The sequence below is a fragment of the Sceloporus undulatus genome, chromosome 9 (genome assembly GCF_019175285.1).
Source record: "Sceloporus undulatus isolate JIND9_A2432 ecotype Alabama chromosome 9, SceUnd_v1.1, whole genome shotgun sequence".
NCBI lineage: Eukaryota > Metazoa > Chordata > Lepidosauria > Squamata > Phrynosomatidae > Sceloporus > Sceloporus undulatus.
In genome coordinates, this window is record NC_056530.1 from 30,901,564 (window position 1) to 30,918,623 (window position 17,060).

The 17,060-nt window shown below is 46.4% G+C and overlaps 2 protein-coding genes across 7 annotated transcripts in view; one reads left to right on the top strand and one right to left on the bottom strand.

Moving 5' to 3' along the window:
• BNIPL (BCL2 interacting protein like) overlaps positions 1-17,060 on the top strand; it is a 179,482-nt gene that overhangs the window by 67,990 nt on the left and 94,432 nt on the right. The window lies entirely within an intron of this gene.
• The window catches only part of SEMA6C (semaphorin 6C), a 68,722-nt gene that overhangs the window by 5,754 nt on the left and 45,908 nt on the right, over positions 1-17,060 (bottom strand). For 4 of the 5 annotated variants that reach the window (XM_042441123.1, XM_042441121.1, XM_042441124.1 and 1 more), the window contains exons 12-18: positions 16,437-16,592; positions 15,900-16,073; positions 15,644-15,781; positions 14,488-14,565; positions 12,368-12,423; positions 11,461-11,511; positions 7,945-8,097 (exon numbers count right to left, since the gene is read on the bottom strand). In XM_042441123.1, coding sequence (XP_042297057.1) covers positions 7,945-8,097; positions 11,461-11,511; positions 12,368-12,423; positions 14,488-14,565; positions 15,644-15,781; positions 15,900-16,073; positions 16,437-16,592 — 806 coding nt within the window. The remainder of the gene's footprint in view (positions 1-7,944; positions 8,098-11,460; positions 11,512-12,367; positions 12,424-14,487; positions 14,566-15,643; positions 15,782-15,899; positions 16,074-16,436; positions 16,593-17,060) is intronic. The other variant, XM_042441125.1, reaches the window with a different exon arrangement.

Here is a 17,060-nt window from a genome sequence, read left to right on the forward strand (position 1 = left end):
TAGTTTGGTGAGATATGACACTTTATCGGAGAGCTAAATCCCAAGATTCGGTAGCACAGAGCCATGGAAGTTAAAGTGGTGTCAATCTGCTTTATTTCTTCAGTGCAGATGCAGCGTCCGTCTTCACGTTTCCTGGGCGCTTTGCCTTGTTTTATATGATTAAACTTCAATTTTAAATGCAAAACAGAACTTCGAAGTCCCTGCAAGGCTAGAAATTTGCCTGAAAGGAAATTTCATGGAGGCAAAAGGGAAAATATTATTATTTTGCAAGATGATACCCTCCCATTTTGCCCGCTCTTGTCCTATGCCTATGAATTGCTTCCTTCCTGGGGATCCGCAGGATTCAATTGGACTTACTTCTGAGTACCATCAAATTGTTTTGTCCCCAAATTTCTAGCATCGCAGAGTATTAAAAACTGTTCACTGCAAAAAAATACTTCTCTTTGCTGCCTTTGTGCTCCCCTTTTCTTTGCAAACCTAAATTGGATTTCTAAGATACTCATCTGGAATTTTAAGTTACTGTAATGCTGAATTCGGAGATGCAAGGAAAATTGCATTTTTGGAGGGGTGCAACATCCTAATTTTGACCCGCTCCACCTCGACACAAACACAACTGGGGGGGGGGGGGGAGACCCAACAACCCACATGGTTTAAATTAATCCAGATCCGGCGACCAAAGTGTCGGCCAAACATCTGCGCCGGGCCAGAATTTGTGCCTTCCAGACTTAAGACAGTCTGGAAAAGCCATCAAGGTACTGAGCAGCTTTGTTATTAAAAATGTGGAAAGGAAGAGAGAGAACGAAACAGCCTGTTTTGGAGGAAGGCGAAGAAGGCAAGAAGGAAAAAAAACAAACAAAGCAGATGGGGGAAAAAGGGTGAGAGAAAGGATGGGGATGGAGAGATAAAATTAGGGCTTCTGTCTATTACTTCTCTAGTCCTGAGAGAAGTCCAGGAGAGCTGGATTTTGGATTGGTGCCTTTATTATCTTGCAGATATCAAAGTGTGTAAACATCAAGGACCTGATTCCCGTTACCTTTTAAATGGGATCGTGGATTGGTTTGAACCAGTTCAAATGGCCCTGGCTCCCACTTGAACTGAACTGCTGAAGCAATTCAGAGAGAGGAGGCATGTACCAGACCCATTAAACCCACATCTTTTTGGATAAATCGATTCCGCGCAAGCGTGAACCGGATGCGGATCGGAATCGATTTAAATTTGCCTTTTGGCTGTCCGGAGCGGGTCCGTTTTGAACCGATTCGTTCGTGAATGCGAACCACAAGTGGGTTATTTTACAGGGGAAAAATGTGATCGGGGCAAATGTTGTGTGAACCACGTTCCGCCGTCGAACCGATCCATCGATTCGGATCGCAGACTGATTTATTTGTAAGTGGGAATGAGGCCCAGCTTGCACAATTATTTGTCCCTGCAAAGTCTGGGAGAAAGCAAGATTGTCCCCAGTTCAGAATCCGGTGTTAGAAGACACCAATCTCTGATGATAAGAGGGCCTGCCCAACATTGCTCCACCACTTTTTTTGGCGGGGTAAATTTGGTATACTGTAATCTTGTATCCAAAACCAACCAGACTAAGTAGATCTAAAGTTATTCCTGATGTTTTGCCACACTCTGTGGCTGGCATCTTCAGAGATTGCAATCCAAAATCTCTGAGGATGCCAACCAGAGATGCAGGCGAAACGTCAGGAATAAACTCTTCTAGAACATGGCCACGTACCCCAAAAAACACACAAAAAGCTATGGATGCTGGCCATGAAAGCCTTTGCCTTCACATTTCTGAGTCCGACACATTCAAGCAGGATCTCAGCCCAAAATCTTTGCAATAGAAGAGCTCTCTGCAAACTTTCAGGGCTGCACAGGTTTGGGACCAACTCAGAAGACGCCAACAGCAGAGATTTTCCTTTCTGTCTTGGACGACTGTGCACAAAGGTTGGGTGGAAAATACACCGAGACAGGAGAAAGCTTCAAGTTGCAAACGCTGTGAATGCCAGGAAGAGAGAATCAAGCTTCTCTCTCTCATCCGATTCATGGCTTCTGTTTGTTTTGGGAGCGAGATTTCGGTGGCGGGAGGACAGGGAGGAAAAGACCTGGCCTGGGTTTTCCTCCAAGGGGGATGTGACTGGCTCCGAAAAACAAGCCCATCTACGTGGCATCTGGTCCCATACCCCCCCTTGTGCGGATTTATGGGGTGGTCACCGAAAGGACAGAGCAAATCCCCGAACGAGAACCAGACGGTCAAAAGCAGAGGTACAAGAGCATTTCCAGACTCCCAGCCACTCTGCAAGAAAAGGCAATTTAATTTTTAGTTTTGGTGAAGGAGGTTCTGCAGACTCCGCTGGAGGAAAGGATAAGGAAGGAGAAAAAAAGCCATTAAAAGGTTTTGCCAAATGGGCAGGTTTTCCCACCGAAACCTAACATGCGTGTGGTTAGTAACTGGAAACGGCATCCATGCGTAGCGGGGAATTTTAGACTCATGTCCGTAAGTGTGTTATCACGAGGATAGTGAAACAAGTGTGCAGAAAACTGGGACTGAACTCCATGCAGCGGATGCCAGATGACTAAATGAGGATGCAAAGGGAAAGAAGGAGGAATAATCCATCTGAAAGGGGCCACCAACAACCAGATTTTGCATCCATTTTACCCACAAAAATGGCATAATCTGAGGATATGGATGACCCTTGGCAAAAGAAGAGATATAGGAACCCTGTGGCATCTTTGAGACACAGGCCCTGGATGGACTGGCAAAAAGCGCCGCCCTGTGGGTGGAGTCATGGCGTAGTGTCCGCACACTCGATGCTATGAACCCGCCCTCATGGCACCATTTGGGCACCACCTGTTTAGATAGCGATGACACTGCTGGGGCACAGCGTCCGAACAACGCAGCGTGGAAGGGGTGTCATCCATGGTGCCCCAGTGCGCCTATGATGCCCCTTCCAGGATGCTGCATAGCCCTAAGTTAGGAATAAATACAGCGTGCCCTCAGCTTACACGGGGGATCCCCCTGCATAAGCCGAATTCCGCGCATGCTCAAGCCCCATTGAGGCTCGTGCATGTGGCGGCGCGGCAGCACACACGCGCCACAGGCACACGCCCCATTCATTCCAATGGGACGTGCCGCCCCTTGCGCCCCGCGTGCTCCTGCACGGCTCCACACAGGTTTGAGCGTATTTCTAGTTTTTGGGTGCTCCAGACCACTCCATCAAAGATAAATCTTGGCAGATTTCTTCTTTTTACCCAACTCTCCAACCCCCTCTGAGCCGCAACTGGCAACTAACACTAGATTGGAAAGTCCAGGAAAAGAGGATCGGGTGACTTTTTTAGGGCAGGAGATCCATCCCTGTATTTAGAGGTAGACTGCCTTTAAAAATGGAGGGTCCATTTGGTGGATAGGGATTGGTAGACCCTCACCATTCTCCCCAAATTTGTCTGGTCCCCTTCTAAAGTGTTTTATAGATTGTATTTTATATCTGCACTGTGTTAAAGTCCCCAGGTATTTTTGGCCTATCCTCAAACTATACTTTCGAACTCTGTTTTCAGCACTTAAAGTAAGCGAAGGACAAAGCGGGAGGAGGACAGGGAAACCGGGACGTTTTAAAAATGGTCGGAAAAGTCAGACGGCAGAGAATTAACTGAAAATGCTTAAATACACACACACACACACACACACACACACACACACACACATATATCCGTCCGGTGTGAGGTTTAAAGCTCTATCCCTGTAAGATGCCTGGAGCCTTGGAAAAGAAAATGGCAGTAAATGATGATGATAATGATGATAATGGTGAGGATGGTGATGGTGATGATAACAATAACAATCGAGGGGCTAAACTAACCTAAAGGCAATCTGTCCGACATGCATTTTGTTGTAGTAGGTGTGGTTTCTGACTTACAGCGACCCAATCTTGGTTTTTTTCTTGGCAAGATTTATTCAGAGGAGGTTTGCCATTACTTTCTTCCTATCATAGAGATTATCCAAATTGCCCACCTCCCTTGTCTCTGACTGGCTTGACTGTCGACTATTTTAATGGTTTTAATGGTTTATGGTATTTTATTATAATATAGTTTGGGGTGGTGGAAGGAATCATAGAATCGTAGAGTTGGAAGAGACTGCAAGGGCCATCCAGTCCAACCCTATTCTGCCGTGCAGGAAATCACAATCAAAGCATCCCCAACAGATGGCCATCTAGCCTCTGCTTAAAGACCTCCAAGTAGTAGAGTGCATTTTAATACACCTTGTATTTTATGTTGTATTGTATTTGGTATTGTAAGCCGCCTCGATCCTTGCAGGAGAGCTAGCATATAAATTATTATTATTATTATTATTATTATTATTATTATTATTACTACTACTACTATTTTCCTAAAAATGTGAGTTTGCAGCCCTGGTGTGATTAAGCCAATTTCCACATTGGGTCATCCCTTACCAGGGATTCGAACCCTGGCCTCCAACCCTCCAAACGCTCCACCAAAATGAATTATTAGGGGATTTGAAAGAGGTCTGTGGAGGTTTGGGAAAGCCAAGGGTCACCCCGTTGCCCCTATGCGCCCTGCCGCGCATACAATTTTTCTCCCCATGCTCCAATCATAGAGCCATTCCCGGTTTCTGATCTCTGTCCCTTCTTTCTAGAAAAATCGATTTTTATTATTTCTTTCCTAACAGCCTCTTTTCCTTCGGCGAAGCGACTTTTTGGGGTGAGTAGGCGGCTGGGAGGAAGTCTCAGGGCTTCACAGGAAACCTCTGGCGGCGATGCTTTTTTCCAAATATCTTTCTTTTTTGCAGATGATGACCCCACGCGTTTCCTATCTTTGGCTGGATGGCTTTTCGCTCCTGCGCTCTTTAGGGGGCCGACGGACCAAAGGGAAAGGTTTGCGTTTTATCCCTGCTGCAAAATTCTCCCACTGACAAAACACACAATAAGAAAAAAGGCTGACACTGGAGCATTGCAAACAAGGGATTTTGCCAAAAAACAATTATATATATATATTTGTGGCACACAAAGGGAGAGAGAAAAGCCAAAGCGGAGAGGAACTCTGCAGAAACCCCTGATTGCTTTCTCTCCTTTTTTCCCCTTTAAAAAAAGGCATAAATTGGCTTTGAAAAGTGTGACATTTGAAAACAAAAAAGGAGGTCAATTCATAAAAGGTTGCCGTTTATAAAGAAGAGGAAAAGGTGCCAAAAGGTTTTACGACGGTTTCGCCGACACATTCATCAATTGCAATTTAGTTGATGAATCGGCAAGGATCGATGGAGACGGGGACGGTTATGGGTTAAATATGTAATTTTATTCTAGATTAAACCCATTGGGATCAAAGCGGTTTATGTTTGGGTCCGCTAACAAGTCCGATTAGTCTAGTCTAGGGCCGCGTTCCCACTTAGAAATAAATCCCTTTGCGATCCGAATCGATGGATCGGTTCGGCAGCGGAGCTTGGTTCACGCTACATTTTGCCCCGATCGCATTTTTGTGCCACAAAATAAAATAACCCACTTGTGGTTCGCCTTGACAGACGAATCGATTCAAAATGGACCTGCGCCAGCCAGGCAAAGGGCAAAAATTAAATCGATTCCAATCCGCATCTGGTTCACACTTGCGCGGAATCGGTTTATCCAAAAAGACGTGGAAAAAATCAGCGCCAAAAAGACGCGGGTTTCAATAGGCGCATGGCCCCTCTCGCCAAATTGCTTCAAGTGTGAACCAGAGTCATTTAAAGCGCTTTGAACTGATTTGCGAATCGGATTAAAACATAGTGGGAGTGAGGCTTAAATCGGGGAAATAAATGGATTTTGCTAAACTTGCTGATATTTGGAAACAAATATAAACTCAGCCCGCTGCTACTCATTCTTAACTTTGCTTTGACAAGCTGCTTTAAAAGCACAGTTTTCAACTCCGATTCCTCTTTTTGCCCGGAAGACTACTTTTTAAAAATGGGGGAATTTTGAAATCTGGATATCTTGAGCCATCTTCCTTAAGGACAGATTTGATTCTTCTCCTTCTCGTCTCTTCTCCCCGCTTCCGCTCTTAAAACCCAAATTTATGGAAGAGCCAGCCATGCTGAGAGTTTTTGCAACTTGAAGGCCTGGCTCTCCTCCAAATTTCAGCACAACCGCAAGCGTTTACGCAATCGCTTGCTAGCACTGGGTGATTTTATATTATTTTGCTTTGCCTTTCAAGTCTGGGAGACGGCTTGGTTTTGATTTTCTTTTTTAACGTTGGTAAGTTCTGAGCTTTGCTTAATTTATTTCTATTTATTATTATTTTTTGTCACTCAGTACCGTAGCGAAATATAAAATCAAATAAAAACCCTGCCAAGTTTTCTGTACTCTGGTTCTCCGGCAAAACTGACGTGTCCAAATTTTGCATTTATTGGGGGATAAAAACAAAAATCAAGGCAAGAACCTCGACGAAAGAAGAGGTGAGACTATCCTCCCCTCCTTTTTTCCTTTCTGCACTTTTGCAGCGACTAGACTGAGGCAAAGCCGGCTGTGTGTTAAAATACACAAACGCACACTAACACACACACACACACACAACGCACTAAACCTACTTGGCGAAATCCTCCAATAAATTCCACCCCCCTTTTTTCCCTCTTTTCCTCTGAAGCAAAACAGGAAATCTAATGTCTGCACACACTGGAATGTCTCTTTCCGTCCTGGACGGGCTCCAGCTGCAGCGGGACTACAAATCCCATCTGCCACGGGCATGATGGGAGTTGCAATCCCGTCCCCAGGAGGCCCTGGCAAACCCAAACTCCTACAAATGGGGTTTTAATATGGAACGGACGCGGATGATTTAACGCTTGTGACTACAAACACACCACAGCTCTCCGTTCCAAATGTTTGCCAGGCAGAATTTGCTAACCTAAACCAAGGCAAAGCTTTAACCTGAAGTCACTCAAAGGATATTTTACTTTAAAATCCAATGCAAATACACATTTTCTCTTTCGGCAAGCCTTCGCTGGGTGTTTTCCAAAGGTGTATTTAAGGGTTGGGAGTATATTTGATTTTGAAAACTCCCAAGATTTTCAAGGTGGGCAACTATAGTGGGTTGAGAGGTCGGTTTTTGGGCCCTAAGGTTGTGCGAAGTGGCTGATCCGAACATCCATTGGAGAAGAAACCGAAGCAGTTGGAAATGTACACCTGGTTTTGTTGTGTGCCTTCAAGTTTCTGACTTACGGCGACCCTAATGCAAACCTATCATGGGGTTTTCAGAGGTGGTTTACCATGGCCATCCTCTGAGGCTGAGAGAGAGTGACTTGACCAATGTCACCCCAGTAAGTGTCCATAGCTGAGCAGGGATTCGAATCCTGGTCTCCATAGTCTGGAGTCGTAGTCCGACACTCAAAGCACTACATCACACTGACTCTCCACAAAATCATATTACTACGCTATTGTATATAATGGGGCTTATTATCCCGGGATATTCGTGGGATAAACCCCGATCTCCTTCGTGTGATAAACTTCATGGAAAGAAAGAAAAGTTGGCAGCGTGAGCTTTTGTAGACTTAAATCTACTCCCTCAGATGCATTCGGACATTTGTAGACTGTACTGTTCTTTTAATATTGTGTGCCACTCTTATTCCTATTTTTATACGAAATAATAATAATAATAATAATAATAATAATAATAATAGATTCATAGAGGCCAACTGGGCAGAAAGAAAGCAGGTACAGCCTATCAACAAGGGTGCAATCCAACCCTACCCTACCCTTGTGCCCAAGTCCTAGGAAGACCGAAAACGCCATGCAAGACCCGAGGACGATGGCGCACCTACTTCTACGCATGCTTCCACATTCCAGCTTGCAAGTTAGGGTCAGTTAGTGATCTGTAGTGCAGCCGACAAATATCGGGCAGGTGCCGTGCCAAGGAGAACCAGAAAGGGAAAGGATGTGGGGCGCGAAACAAGGGGGCAAGCGGCCCGTCCCTTCTTACCCTGGGTGCTCACAGCTACATGGAGGGTGGAGTGGGGGTCCCCAATGCCAGGGGGGACCGGGTGAGCGTCGGGAGCCATGCTAGCGGGAAGAGACCCCGTGGGCATCGCCCGGGAAGGGGCGGTGGAGGCGGCGGCGGTGGTCGGCATCTCCCCTGCGTTACCGGTGACAAACACAACATCAGCAAGCAACCACAACGACAATGGAAATGGAGGGAAAGGAAGAAAAAGGATGGGGATTCAACAGCGGAGGTGTCCGGCTGTAAGGAAAGGGTGCCGCACTGCAAGTATGGGGATGGGGAACGTCGGGTTGCAAAACCAAATCTGGCTTCCAAAAAGAGTCATAATCTGGAGCCACTGTTTTCGCCATTGCCTCCTTCTAAAAGGCTCTGAGAGCATGACTTGCTGGAGGTTGCCCAAGTTGGTCCATTGGGCATCTAAGATGGTGAACTGAATTCCCATTTGTTTTGGTCTGTTGCTATCCAAATTTGCAAAATGCAAACATGGATGGAAGCGAAATGGACAGATGTGTCCATCACTGACCTAGTCTGACTCCTGGTAGCTCAGAAAAGTGTGCCTTTTTGAACTACAACTCCCACATTGGAAATGACCACACCTGCTAGGGGATGCTAGGAGTTGTAGTCCAAAAGCAATCCCTTTCCCAAGCATCAGAGGAACACGCCTCTGAAGTTATGCAACCCGTAGTGTACTAAAATAATAGCTGATGTTGGGAAGCAATGCTCATTGGAAAAATTAAAAGTGTTCAGTGGATGTTTGCTAGGGTGAGCAATAACATAGTTTTTTGTGGGTTTTTTGGGCTATGCGGTCATGTTCTAGAAGAGTTTATTCCTGATGTTTTGCCAACATCTGTAGCTGGCAGCTTTGGAGGAGATTAGATACGATTCTTTGAAGATGCCAGCCACAGCTGCTGGCAAAACATCAGGAAGAAACTCTTCTAGAACACGGCTGCATCACCCGAAAAACTCATCAAAAAATATGGATGCCGGTCATGAAAGCCTTCACATTGTCAAAAATTCACTCTGTGTATGTTGCTGACTGTAATATCGATGGAAGGGATGGATTCGGGGGTCCGTCACCACATGGACACGAAGGATATAGAGATGTGCCAAAAGCCCCACTGGGATGTTTAGCATCCCAAGCCTGGAGCAGGCCGGTGGAAGTATTTTTGAAACGTCTTGGGTTCCTGCGGCGAATTTGCAACTCTGCCGCCGGCCCCGTTGTCATGCTGCCAAGCTGAGCCTTGCCTGCGTGTCAGCCGTCTCTCCAAACGCTCCGGCCAAGTCCATAATGAATCCCAGACGTTTCCAAAAAGGTTTCCCATTTCTCGGCTCGGTGGAGCTCTCTCTTTCTCGCTCGGGAAAGAGGGAGAGATGCTGCCAAGGTCTGGAAAGTGAGCCAAGGGGAAATTTGGGGAGCAAGAGGGGGATCGTGGCTCTGGTCGTCACCCCTTGGATGACCCTAAATCTCTTTCAAAGGGGGGCTTTGTTGTTGTGTGCCTTCAAATGGTTTCCTATGTATGGCAAGCCTGCCTATGGGCATTTTGTGGGGTTTTCGGGCTCTGCGGCCATGTTCTAGAAGAGTTTATTCCTGACGTTTCGCCAGCATCTGTGGCTGGCATTTTCAGAGAATGCTGGCATGGAAGATAGATAGATATACTGTGTGACCTGACTCCCATCCATGTCAGCATTCTCTGAAGATGCTAGCCACAGATGCTGGCAAAACGTCAGGAATAAACTCTTCTAGAACATGGCCACAGAGCCCCAAAAACCCACAAAAAAACTATGGATGCCGGCCATGAAAGCCTTCAACTTCACATGCCTATGGGGTTCTCTAGGACTATGGGACTCGTCCCAAGCCATCCAGAGGGTTTCCATGGCCAAGCGAGGATTTGAACTTTTCTGCTCCAATCTTTATTAAACAACTTTACTTTCACCATCTGTTAGCAACTCTGCTAGCAAGCAACAGAAGTCTGTATGCCTATATACTTTTCCAGGTTCGAAAAACGTGGCTTTTGGGATGGCATTGCCCAGAATCCTCTCGCCAGCATGACCAGTAGCCACTGGACTTTGTGGGTGGACCTTGGAAACTGTCCCTTCCCATGCTACAACTCCGCAAATCCCCCAGCCAGCCATTTTTCTTTATGCTTTTTAAATCTCCAAATAGGTTGAAGCTTTTTATTAGCTTTAGAAGGTATAACATGAAACCTCAATTGAAGACGAGTCCAATTTTGCCACCAGGTTTTGGGATGCTTTCTTGCCCCAGGACCCTTAAAGGTCAGACAAACTGTCCCAAAATAGCAAACAATAGCAGCCTAAAACTGAAATGGCTGCAGTTCCATTCCCATTTTGCAAAATATATGGCCAAACGTTTGGAGAGGTAAGGGTTATAAAAGCAGGTTTTGGGGGCTGCACCTTAAGTCTTCGCTTTGAGTAGTGAAGTGGCCTTGCTGAAGAATATACGAATATATAAGAATATTTCCACTTGAACACTTGGCAAAATGGCGGACAGAAGGGTGAAAATGAATGAAATCTTCCTCTCCTTGAGGAAGATGATGGAGTTGGGTGGATGGGTTGGCACTATGGAATTAGAAATGGTGCTGGATGATGTAATGGAGGGATGGAGCAATCCTTTTCGGAGAAGGTATTTGTTCCGAGATAGGATTTGAGAAAATCCCTAGACTAGTGGCTAGTCCTTTCCCCTTTCTCTCCCCCGGTTAACATTTTGACAAAAATAAAAATGTTCGCCCCCATTTTAAGAAAGCCATTGTGGGTCTATGCGAGAGCTAGATGTTGGCCATCTTGGAACATGAATGTCAACAGGGCTGGAAGGCTTAACATGGCAGCTCCTTATCTCCTCCTTTGCATTGCATTAAGAGGCCATTGGGACCTTCTCCATTAGGGAATGGACCCAATGAAACATACCAATAGTCTTATGGGAGGCCAACCATTGGAACTTGAGAGTACAGTCGGCCCTCCACATTGCACCTTTGACTTTCACGGATTTGATTCATATGTTCTCTCTAGGAATATCTAGGTCTGCCAGCGCAACCTTGCCAGAAGTTGACCATAGAGCCGTGACGGAGGACCTAGAGATTCAACCCTAGTCATTTGTTGGTCCTCCAGCATGAGTCTATGGTCACCTTCCACTGGATGTTGACCACAGAGTTGCACTGGAGGATCTAGAGATTCCTAGATAGGTGTTGTCTCACAAGGGTCTTGAGCCCCTAACACCAGTGAATGTGGAGGGCCCACTGTGTTCTCAAAATGGTGCTCAGCAACATGGCACCGTAACCATATTAAGGTTTCCCGATGCAATCCAAAATGGCAGCCTTGAAGAAAGCACTCCCAATGCAAGTCAACTATGATATCTAGCAGGGCTTTGGGGTGCTCCCCTAAAAGATAAAAATTATTTTCCGACAAAAATAAAGGAAGAAGAGGGAATAAGCCATTGAAGGAGCTGAGCGAGGCAGCGGGGACCGAAGGAAGGGAGGTACTAACCATAAGCGGAGTCGCTGGTGCCATCATGGTTCCCGGTGGCAGAGAGGACATCTAAAAAAGGAAAGGAGGAGATAAGAGATGGGGAGGAAAGTCCGTGGGATGAAGCCAAGGAGAGGAGAAACCACACTCGGGAAGCTGGGTTTGGGGGCAAACAGGGAAGGCAAAAGCATTTTGTGGATTAAAATCATGGAGAGTCATTTCGGGCATGACCCTCTGATCATGTTATTCCCCTGTTATTATAATGTTATTACATTTCAGGAGGCAAAGATCAGGATTGCGGTCGATTCCAGAATGCGGCTGTTGCATTGTGAGAGTCCCCACAAGGAATCTCCAAAACAAGGCAGGTCTTTGCAATGATCTCTACCTCCATTGGTGCATTTTACACCAGAAGGGGCAAGCGCATGGGTTTTTAATGCTCACAGATTTCTGCAAGGTTGCACTAACTCTGTGGTTCTAAGAAACTCAGTTAAAAAAGAGTCAAACGTTGAAAAACGTTCCAACTCTACAGTTGCGTTTCTCAAGGTTTCAGGAAGCAATCCATCCTCCTTTGGCCCAGAGGGCCACAATTGCAGAGCCACCAGCAAAGGAAAATGGTGGACCAATGACATCTCGGTGGCGTCATCTTCTTCCCATCGAGATGAGAGTCAAGCTCCCCCCTTCCATAGCTGCTCTTGACACGTCTCCAGCCGGGAAGGAGGCAGAGGAGGGGGGATTGGAGGCAGGAAAAGGCTGCGAAGACACAGCCCTTTTTGTTCAGCTCAGAAAGGGAGTTTTATAGCCAGGCTGGGAGGCCCGGTGGGCTCTGCTCTCCTCCTTGGAGACCCCCGCGGAAGAGGATGGCAAAGGCTCACCAGCTGCAAAGGGGGACCCGCGTTTCCCTCCTCCTCCTCCTTCCCAGACCCCTTACCTTGACAGTTCCCCAAGTACTTGGCTGCATTTTCCACATCTTGCTCAAATCCGTTCCTGCAGGGAGGGAAAGAAGGGGGGTTGAGAGAGAGAGAAAGAGAGAGAAGGAATCTCATTAGGCCAAGCCTGCTGGCTTGATTGAATCTTCGGCTAATTAATCAATTGGCAGGCGCCCAGGAAAAAAAAGGGAAGGCAAAGGAAGCTCCCGGCTCCTTCGTCCCGCAGCTCAAGGGAATGGGTTGGGTGATGGATCAGGCCATAATGGTGGTTGCTAACCACTGGGTTGGGAGCATTGCATGGGGTGGTTGGGTGGCCTTGGTTGGAAATAGGGTGGATGATGGATCAGACCATGGTCATGGTTCCTAACACCAAAGTGGGAAGATTGTATGGGGCGGTTGGGTGGCCTTTGTTGGAAATGGAATAGGTGATGGATTGGTTGGAAATGTGGTGGGTGATGAATCAAGCCATGCTCATGGTTCCTAACCACTGGGGTGGGATGATTGTATGGGGTGGTTGAGTGGCATTGTTGGAAATAGGATGAGTGATGGATCAAGCCATGGTGGTGGTTCCTAACGCTGACATGGGAAGATTGTATGGGATGGTTGGATGGCCTTTGTTGGAAATGGAGTGGGTGATAGATCAGTTAATGGTAGTAGTTCCTAACTGCTGGGTTTGGAGGATGGGGTAGGGTGGTTGGATGCCCTTCATTGGAAATGGGATAGGTGATGGATCAGAGGTCATGGCTCCTAACACCGAGGTGGGAAGTTTGTATGGGGTGATTGGATGTCCTTTGTTGGAAATGGGATGGGTGATGGATCAGATCTCACCTATCTGCTGGGTTGGGAGGACTGAGTGACATGGTTGGGTGGTCTCTGTGGAAATGGGATGGATGATGGATTGGGCCATAGTGAGAGTTGGGAGGATTGTATAGGGTGGTTGGGTGGCCTTTGTTGGAAATGGGATGGGTGATGGATTGGGCCATGGTCATTATTCCTAACCGCCGGGGTGGGAGGATTTTATGGGTTCGTTGGGTGACCTTTTTTGGAATGGGATGGGTGATGGACTGGGACACTGTCATGGTCCCTAGGTCTGGAGGATTGCACAAGGTGGTTGGGTGGCTCTTGTTGGAAATGGGGTGGATGATGGATTGGGCGGTGATGGTTTCTAACTGCTGTGTTGGGCGGATTGCGTCTGACGACTTGGTGGCCTTTGTTGGGCAAGCAAGGCCATGGATGGGAATGGAAGAAGGGAGAATGGAAACAGAGACAAGAGGATTCCATCTAAGCATTGGGAAGAACTTTCAGATAGTAAGAGTGGGAAGCGACTGCTTCGGACAGCAATGAACTCTCCTTCTCTGGAGGTCTTTAAGCAGAGGTTGGAAGGAGTGTGTGAGTTGTGTATTCCTGCATGGTTGATCTAGATGGCCCCTGGGATCCCTTCCGACTGTACGATTCTATAAAAACCATTTTAAAAAGTCCAAACATTTTTAAAACTACATGCACTGACATTCTGGAAGAAATCAATTAGACTCAAAGATCCCGATTCCCCTGCGTGCGCTCGAAATGTGTATGACAGGGAGAAAAATAAATTAAAGTAAATGCAACCAGGAGGGGAAATCAATAGGAACAGATATTTTTAAAAGAAAGAAAAATCCATTGTAAAACCTTATGCAATGTATCATTCGGAAGAGCAGGGCTGGGGGATATCAGATAGGATAAACGAAGGAAGCATTGGCAGCTCTTCCAGAACGAAAGCAAGAAATAAAAGTTGTGTGGTGCGGTGTTTACAGCATCAAACTGGGAGATTTGGGATCTAAATGTCACCCCATGAAACTCATTGGATAGACTTGGAGCTGTCTCTCTTTGTCTTTCTTGACCTGAACTACCTCACAGGGTTGTTGTGAAGCGCAAGATAGAAGAGCCATTCATATCCCCTTACGCTCTTTGGCGGAAAGTTCGGAACATGCACAAAAATCAGGGATGCGAACTGTACAGATGTTGTCAGACAGTAAACCCCAGCATGCTGGGAGTGGCAGTCCTTCACCACCTTGAAGGCTGGGTGATTCCCAACCTCGATTTAAACCCAGATGCCGTTTTCCAATTGCCACCAAAGCCGGTTTACCTGAGTTCGGGGCCGAATGCGACGCAAGAACCGGAACGTGACCAAACGCAGTACGGATCGCGGGATGCCAGGCAGCTCCTGGTTTGGCGAAAAAAGAAAACGAATAATTGGAAAAAGAGTCCGGTGAGGATGTTTGTGGATTCTGGGAATTGCCTCTTCACTCCCCGGAAGATGAAGTTTTCCAAATTCAGCTTTTTGCAGACAAGAGAGTCCTTTCATCTCTGGCAAGTTGGGCCAAGGACATGGGCAGGGGAAAAAAGGTGGGCATATGCCAGGATTTAGGATGGAGGAGGAAAAAGGAGACGAGGAAGAGGAGAATTGAAGCTGATTTTAATATTCTCTTGTAGGAAACAGGTTACTGTATATAAGTCGAGCTCATGTGTAAGTCGAGGACAGGATTTAGGGTCAAAATTATGGATTTTGATATGATCCATGGATAAGTCGAGGGCAAAACTTAGGGAAATGTAATGAAGGACCACCATCTTGGGGAGAGAGAGGCAGGCTAGCTCCAACTGCCTGCCTGAAAGAAGAAAAAGCCCCCCTTCCGACCACCATCTTGAGGGGGAGAGAGGCCTGTTATGTTTTATTTTGACTTTGTATTGTACTTCCTGTTGTACACCGCTTTGATCTAATTTGGAAAAGCGGTATATAAATAAACATTATTATTATTATTATTATTATTATTATTATTGGATGAAGCAAAGGAAAACAATACCAAAGAACTTGCAAAATTGCAGCAGGCATAACTATTTGCACTCATACTAAAAGCTGGATGGATGAGAGAGTAAAGTGGTCAGTGCTTCTAGGGAAGATTAAACTCTTCCCTTTCACCATATATATATATATATATATATATTACTGAAATTGACCCACAGATACGTCGACTCGGGTTTTTGGGGTCAATTTTTTAACCCAAATTTCTAGACTTATACATGAGTATATACAGTATGCGGCATTTCCTAGAAGCGGCTGCAAGGTGAAGCCCAGAGCCGATGGGTTCTTCATTAAGTCAGACCCATGTAAGGATGGCACACACCCGAATGCCCAAGGGATGCCACACGGCAGAATTAATGCAGCTCCAGACTACTTTAAAGGGGCTTAATGGCGCATGTCCAGTTCTACGAAAACAACCCACCTCCTGCCCTGTTGCGCTCACCTTCTGCAGGCATTGTAGGTGACACAGCGGCTGAGGGGCACCCGGACCACGCAGCCAGAGAAAGCCACAAAGAGGGCATGGTTGGCCTTGTCCAGCTCAAAATCGAGAACCCGGCGGTCATCCTTCTTGACGCTACACCTGGATGGTTCAAAGAGAAGACAGTCTAGAACCGGGGTTTTTAAAGCTTTCGGATGTGGGTAATCATCAAGTTCCTCCCCACAGTGTACCAAGGATTGGCACCCAAATCTGGACTCACCGGGAAGGATGGTAGACGGACATCTCATCCAACAACAGCGTCTCCACCGTGGAGTTCTCCGTAGTCCTGGACAAAACCTTCAACACCGTCCCATCTTCCGAACCCAAGAAGAGAACTGTGTAATTCTGGAAGGGACCAGCCGTCGTGTCCACAGCCAAATGGGTCAGCTTATATCTGGGGCAGGTAGATATGGAGAAACAGGGATGCTTTAGTTGACTTACCCAAGTTCAAATCCTCTTCTCTCCCTATTTAGAAAGGATCCCAGTTTGCTGGGCACAAAAGGCTCCTTTGCCCCCAAAGGTTCAAATATTGCAGAGTCGGAAACGCTTCTGGTCCTCAGCATTTCAGATAAGGGAGACTCAACTTGTATTGATTTCAGCTTCTACTTGCATTGAGTTGCCTAACAATAGAAGTGAATTGCTCCGGGGCCGAGAGCCACTGAGTTGCCCATCATCCTCAGTTCCTGCCCCAATCCTTGCTTTCTCCTTCCATCACTGCCTCAATTCTCATCTTCCTTTTGGGAGGCCAAACCATTACCTGCTGGCGGTTTTGGTGAACCACGGCTGCTCTGTGACCGACGGCACGGCTTCATCCAGAAGCGGAAAGGACTTGATGAAGCTCAGCATCTCATCGGGGAAATCATTGGAGGTCCTGTAAGCGGCGGCTTTGCCGATCCCAGCACAACAACCGGGCCTAAAAAAGAGAAAGAGCAATGGTTTGGGGAGTGAAGTTGAAGGCTTTCATGGCCCGGCACCCATAGATTTTTGTGGGTTGTTCAGGTTCTGCGGCCAGGTTCTAGAAGAGTTTATTCCTGACGTTTCGCCAGCATCTGTGGCTGGCACTTTCAGAGGAGATTATATATGATTCTCTGAAGATGCCAGCTACAGATACAGGAATAAACTCTTCTAGAACAAGGCCACATAGCCCCAAAACCCCACAAAAATCAATGGTTTTGGGGGTATCTGAGATTACTAGGAATAAAGAAGAAAATGGGGAACCTATGGCCTCTGAAGTCCAGCCTTTGCAAATGCCCATCTCTACATTTCCAACAATGATGAATAGAAACTTTTTATGAAAAGCTCAGAGTTTTTGTTTTATTATTATTATTATTATTATTATTATTATTATTATTATTATTATTATTATTATTATTATTATTAT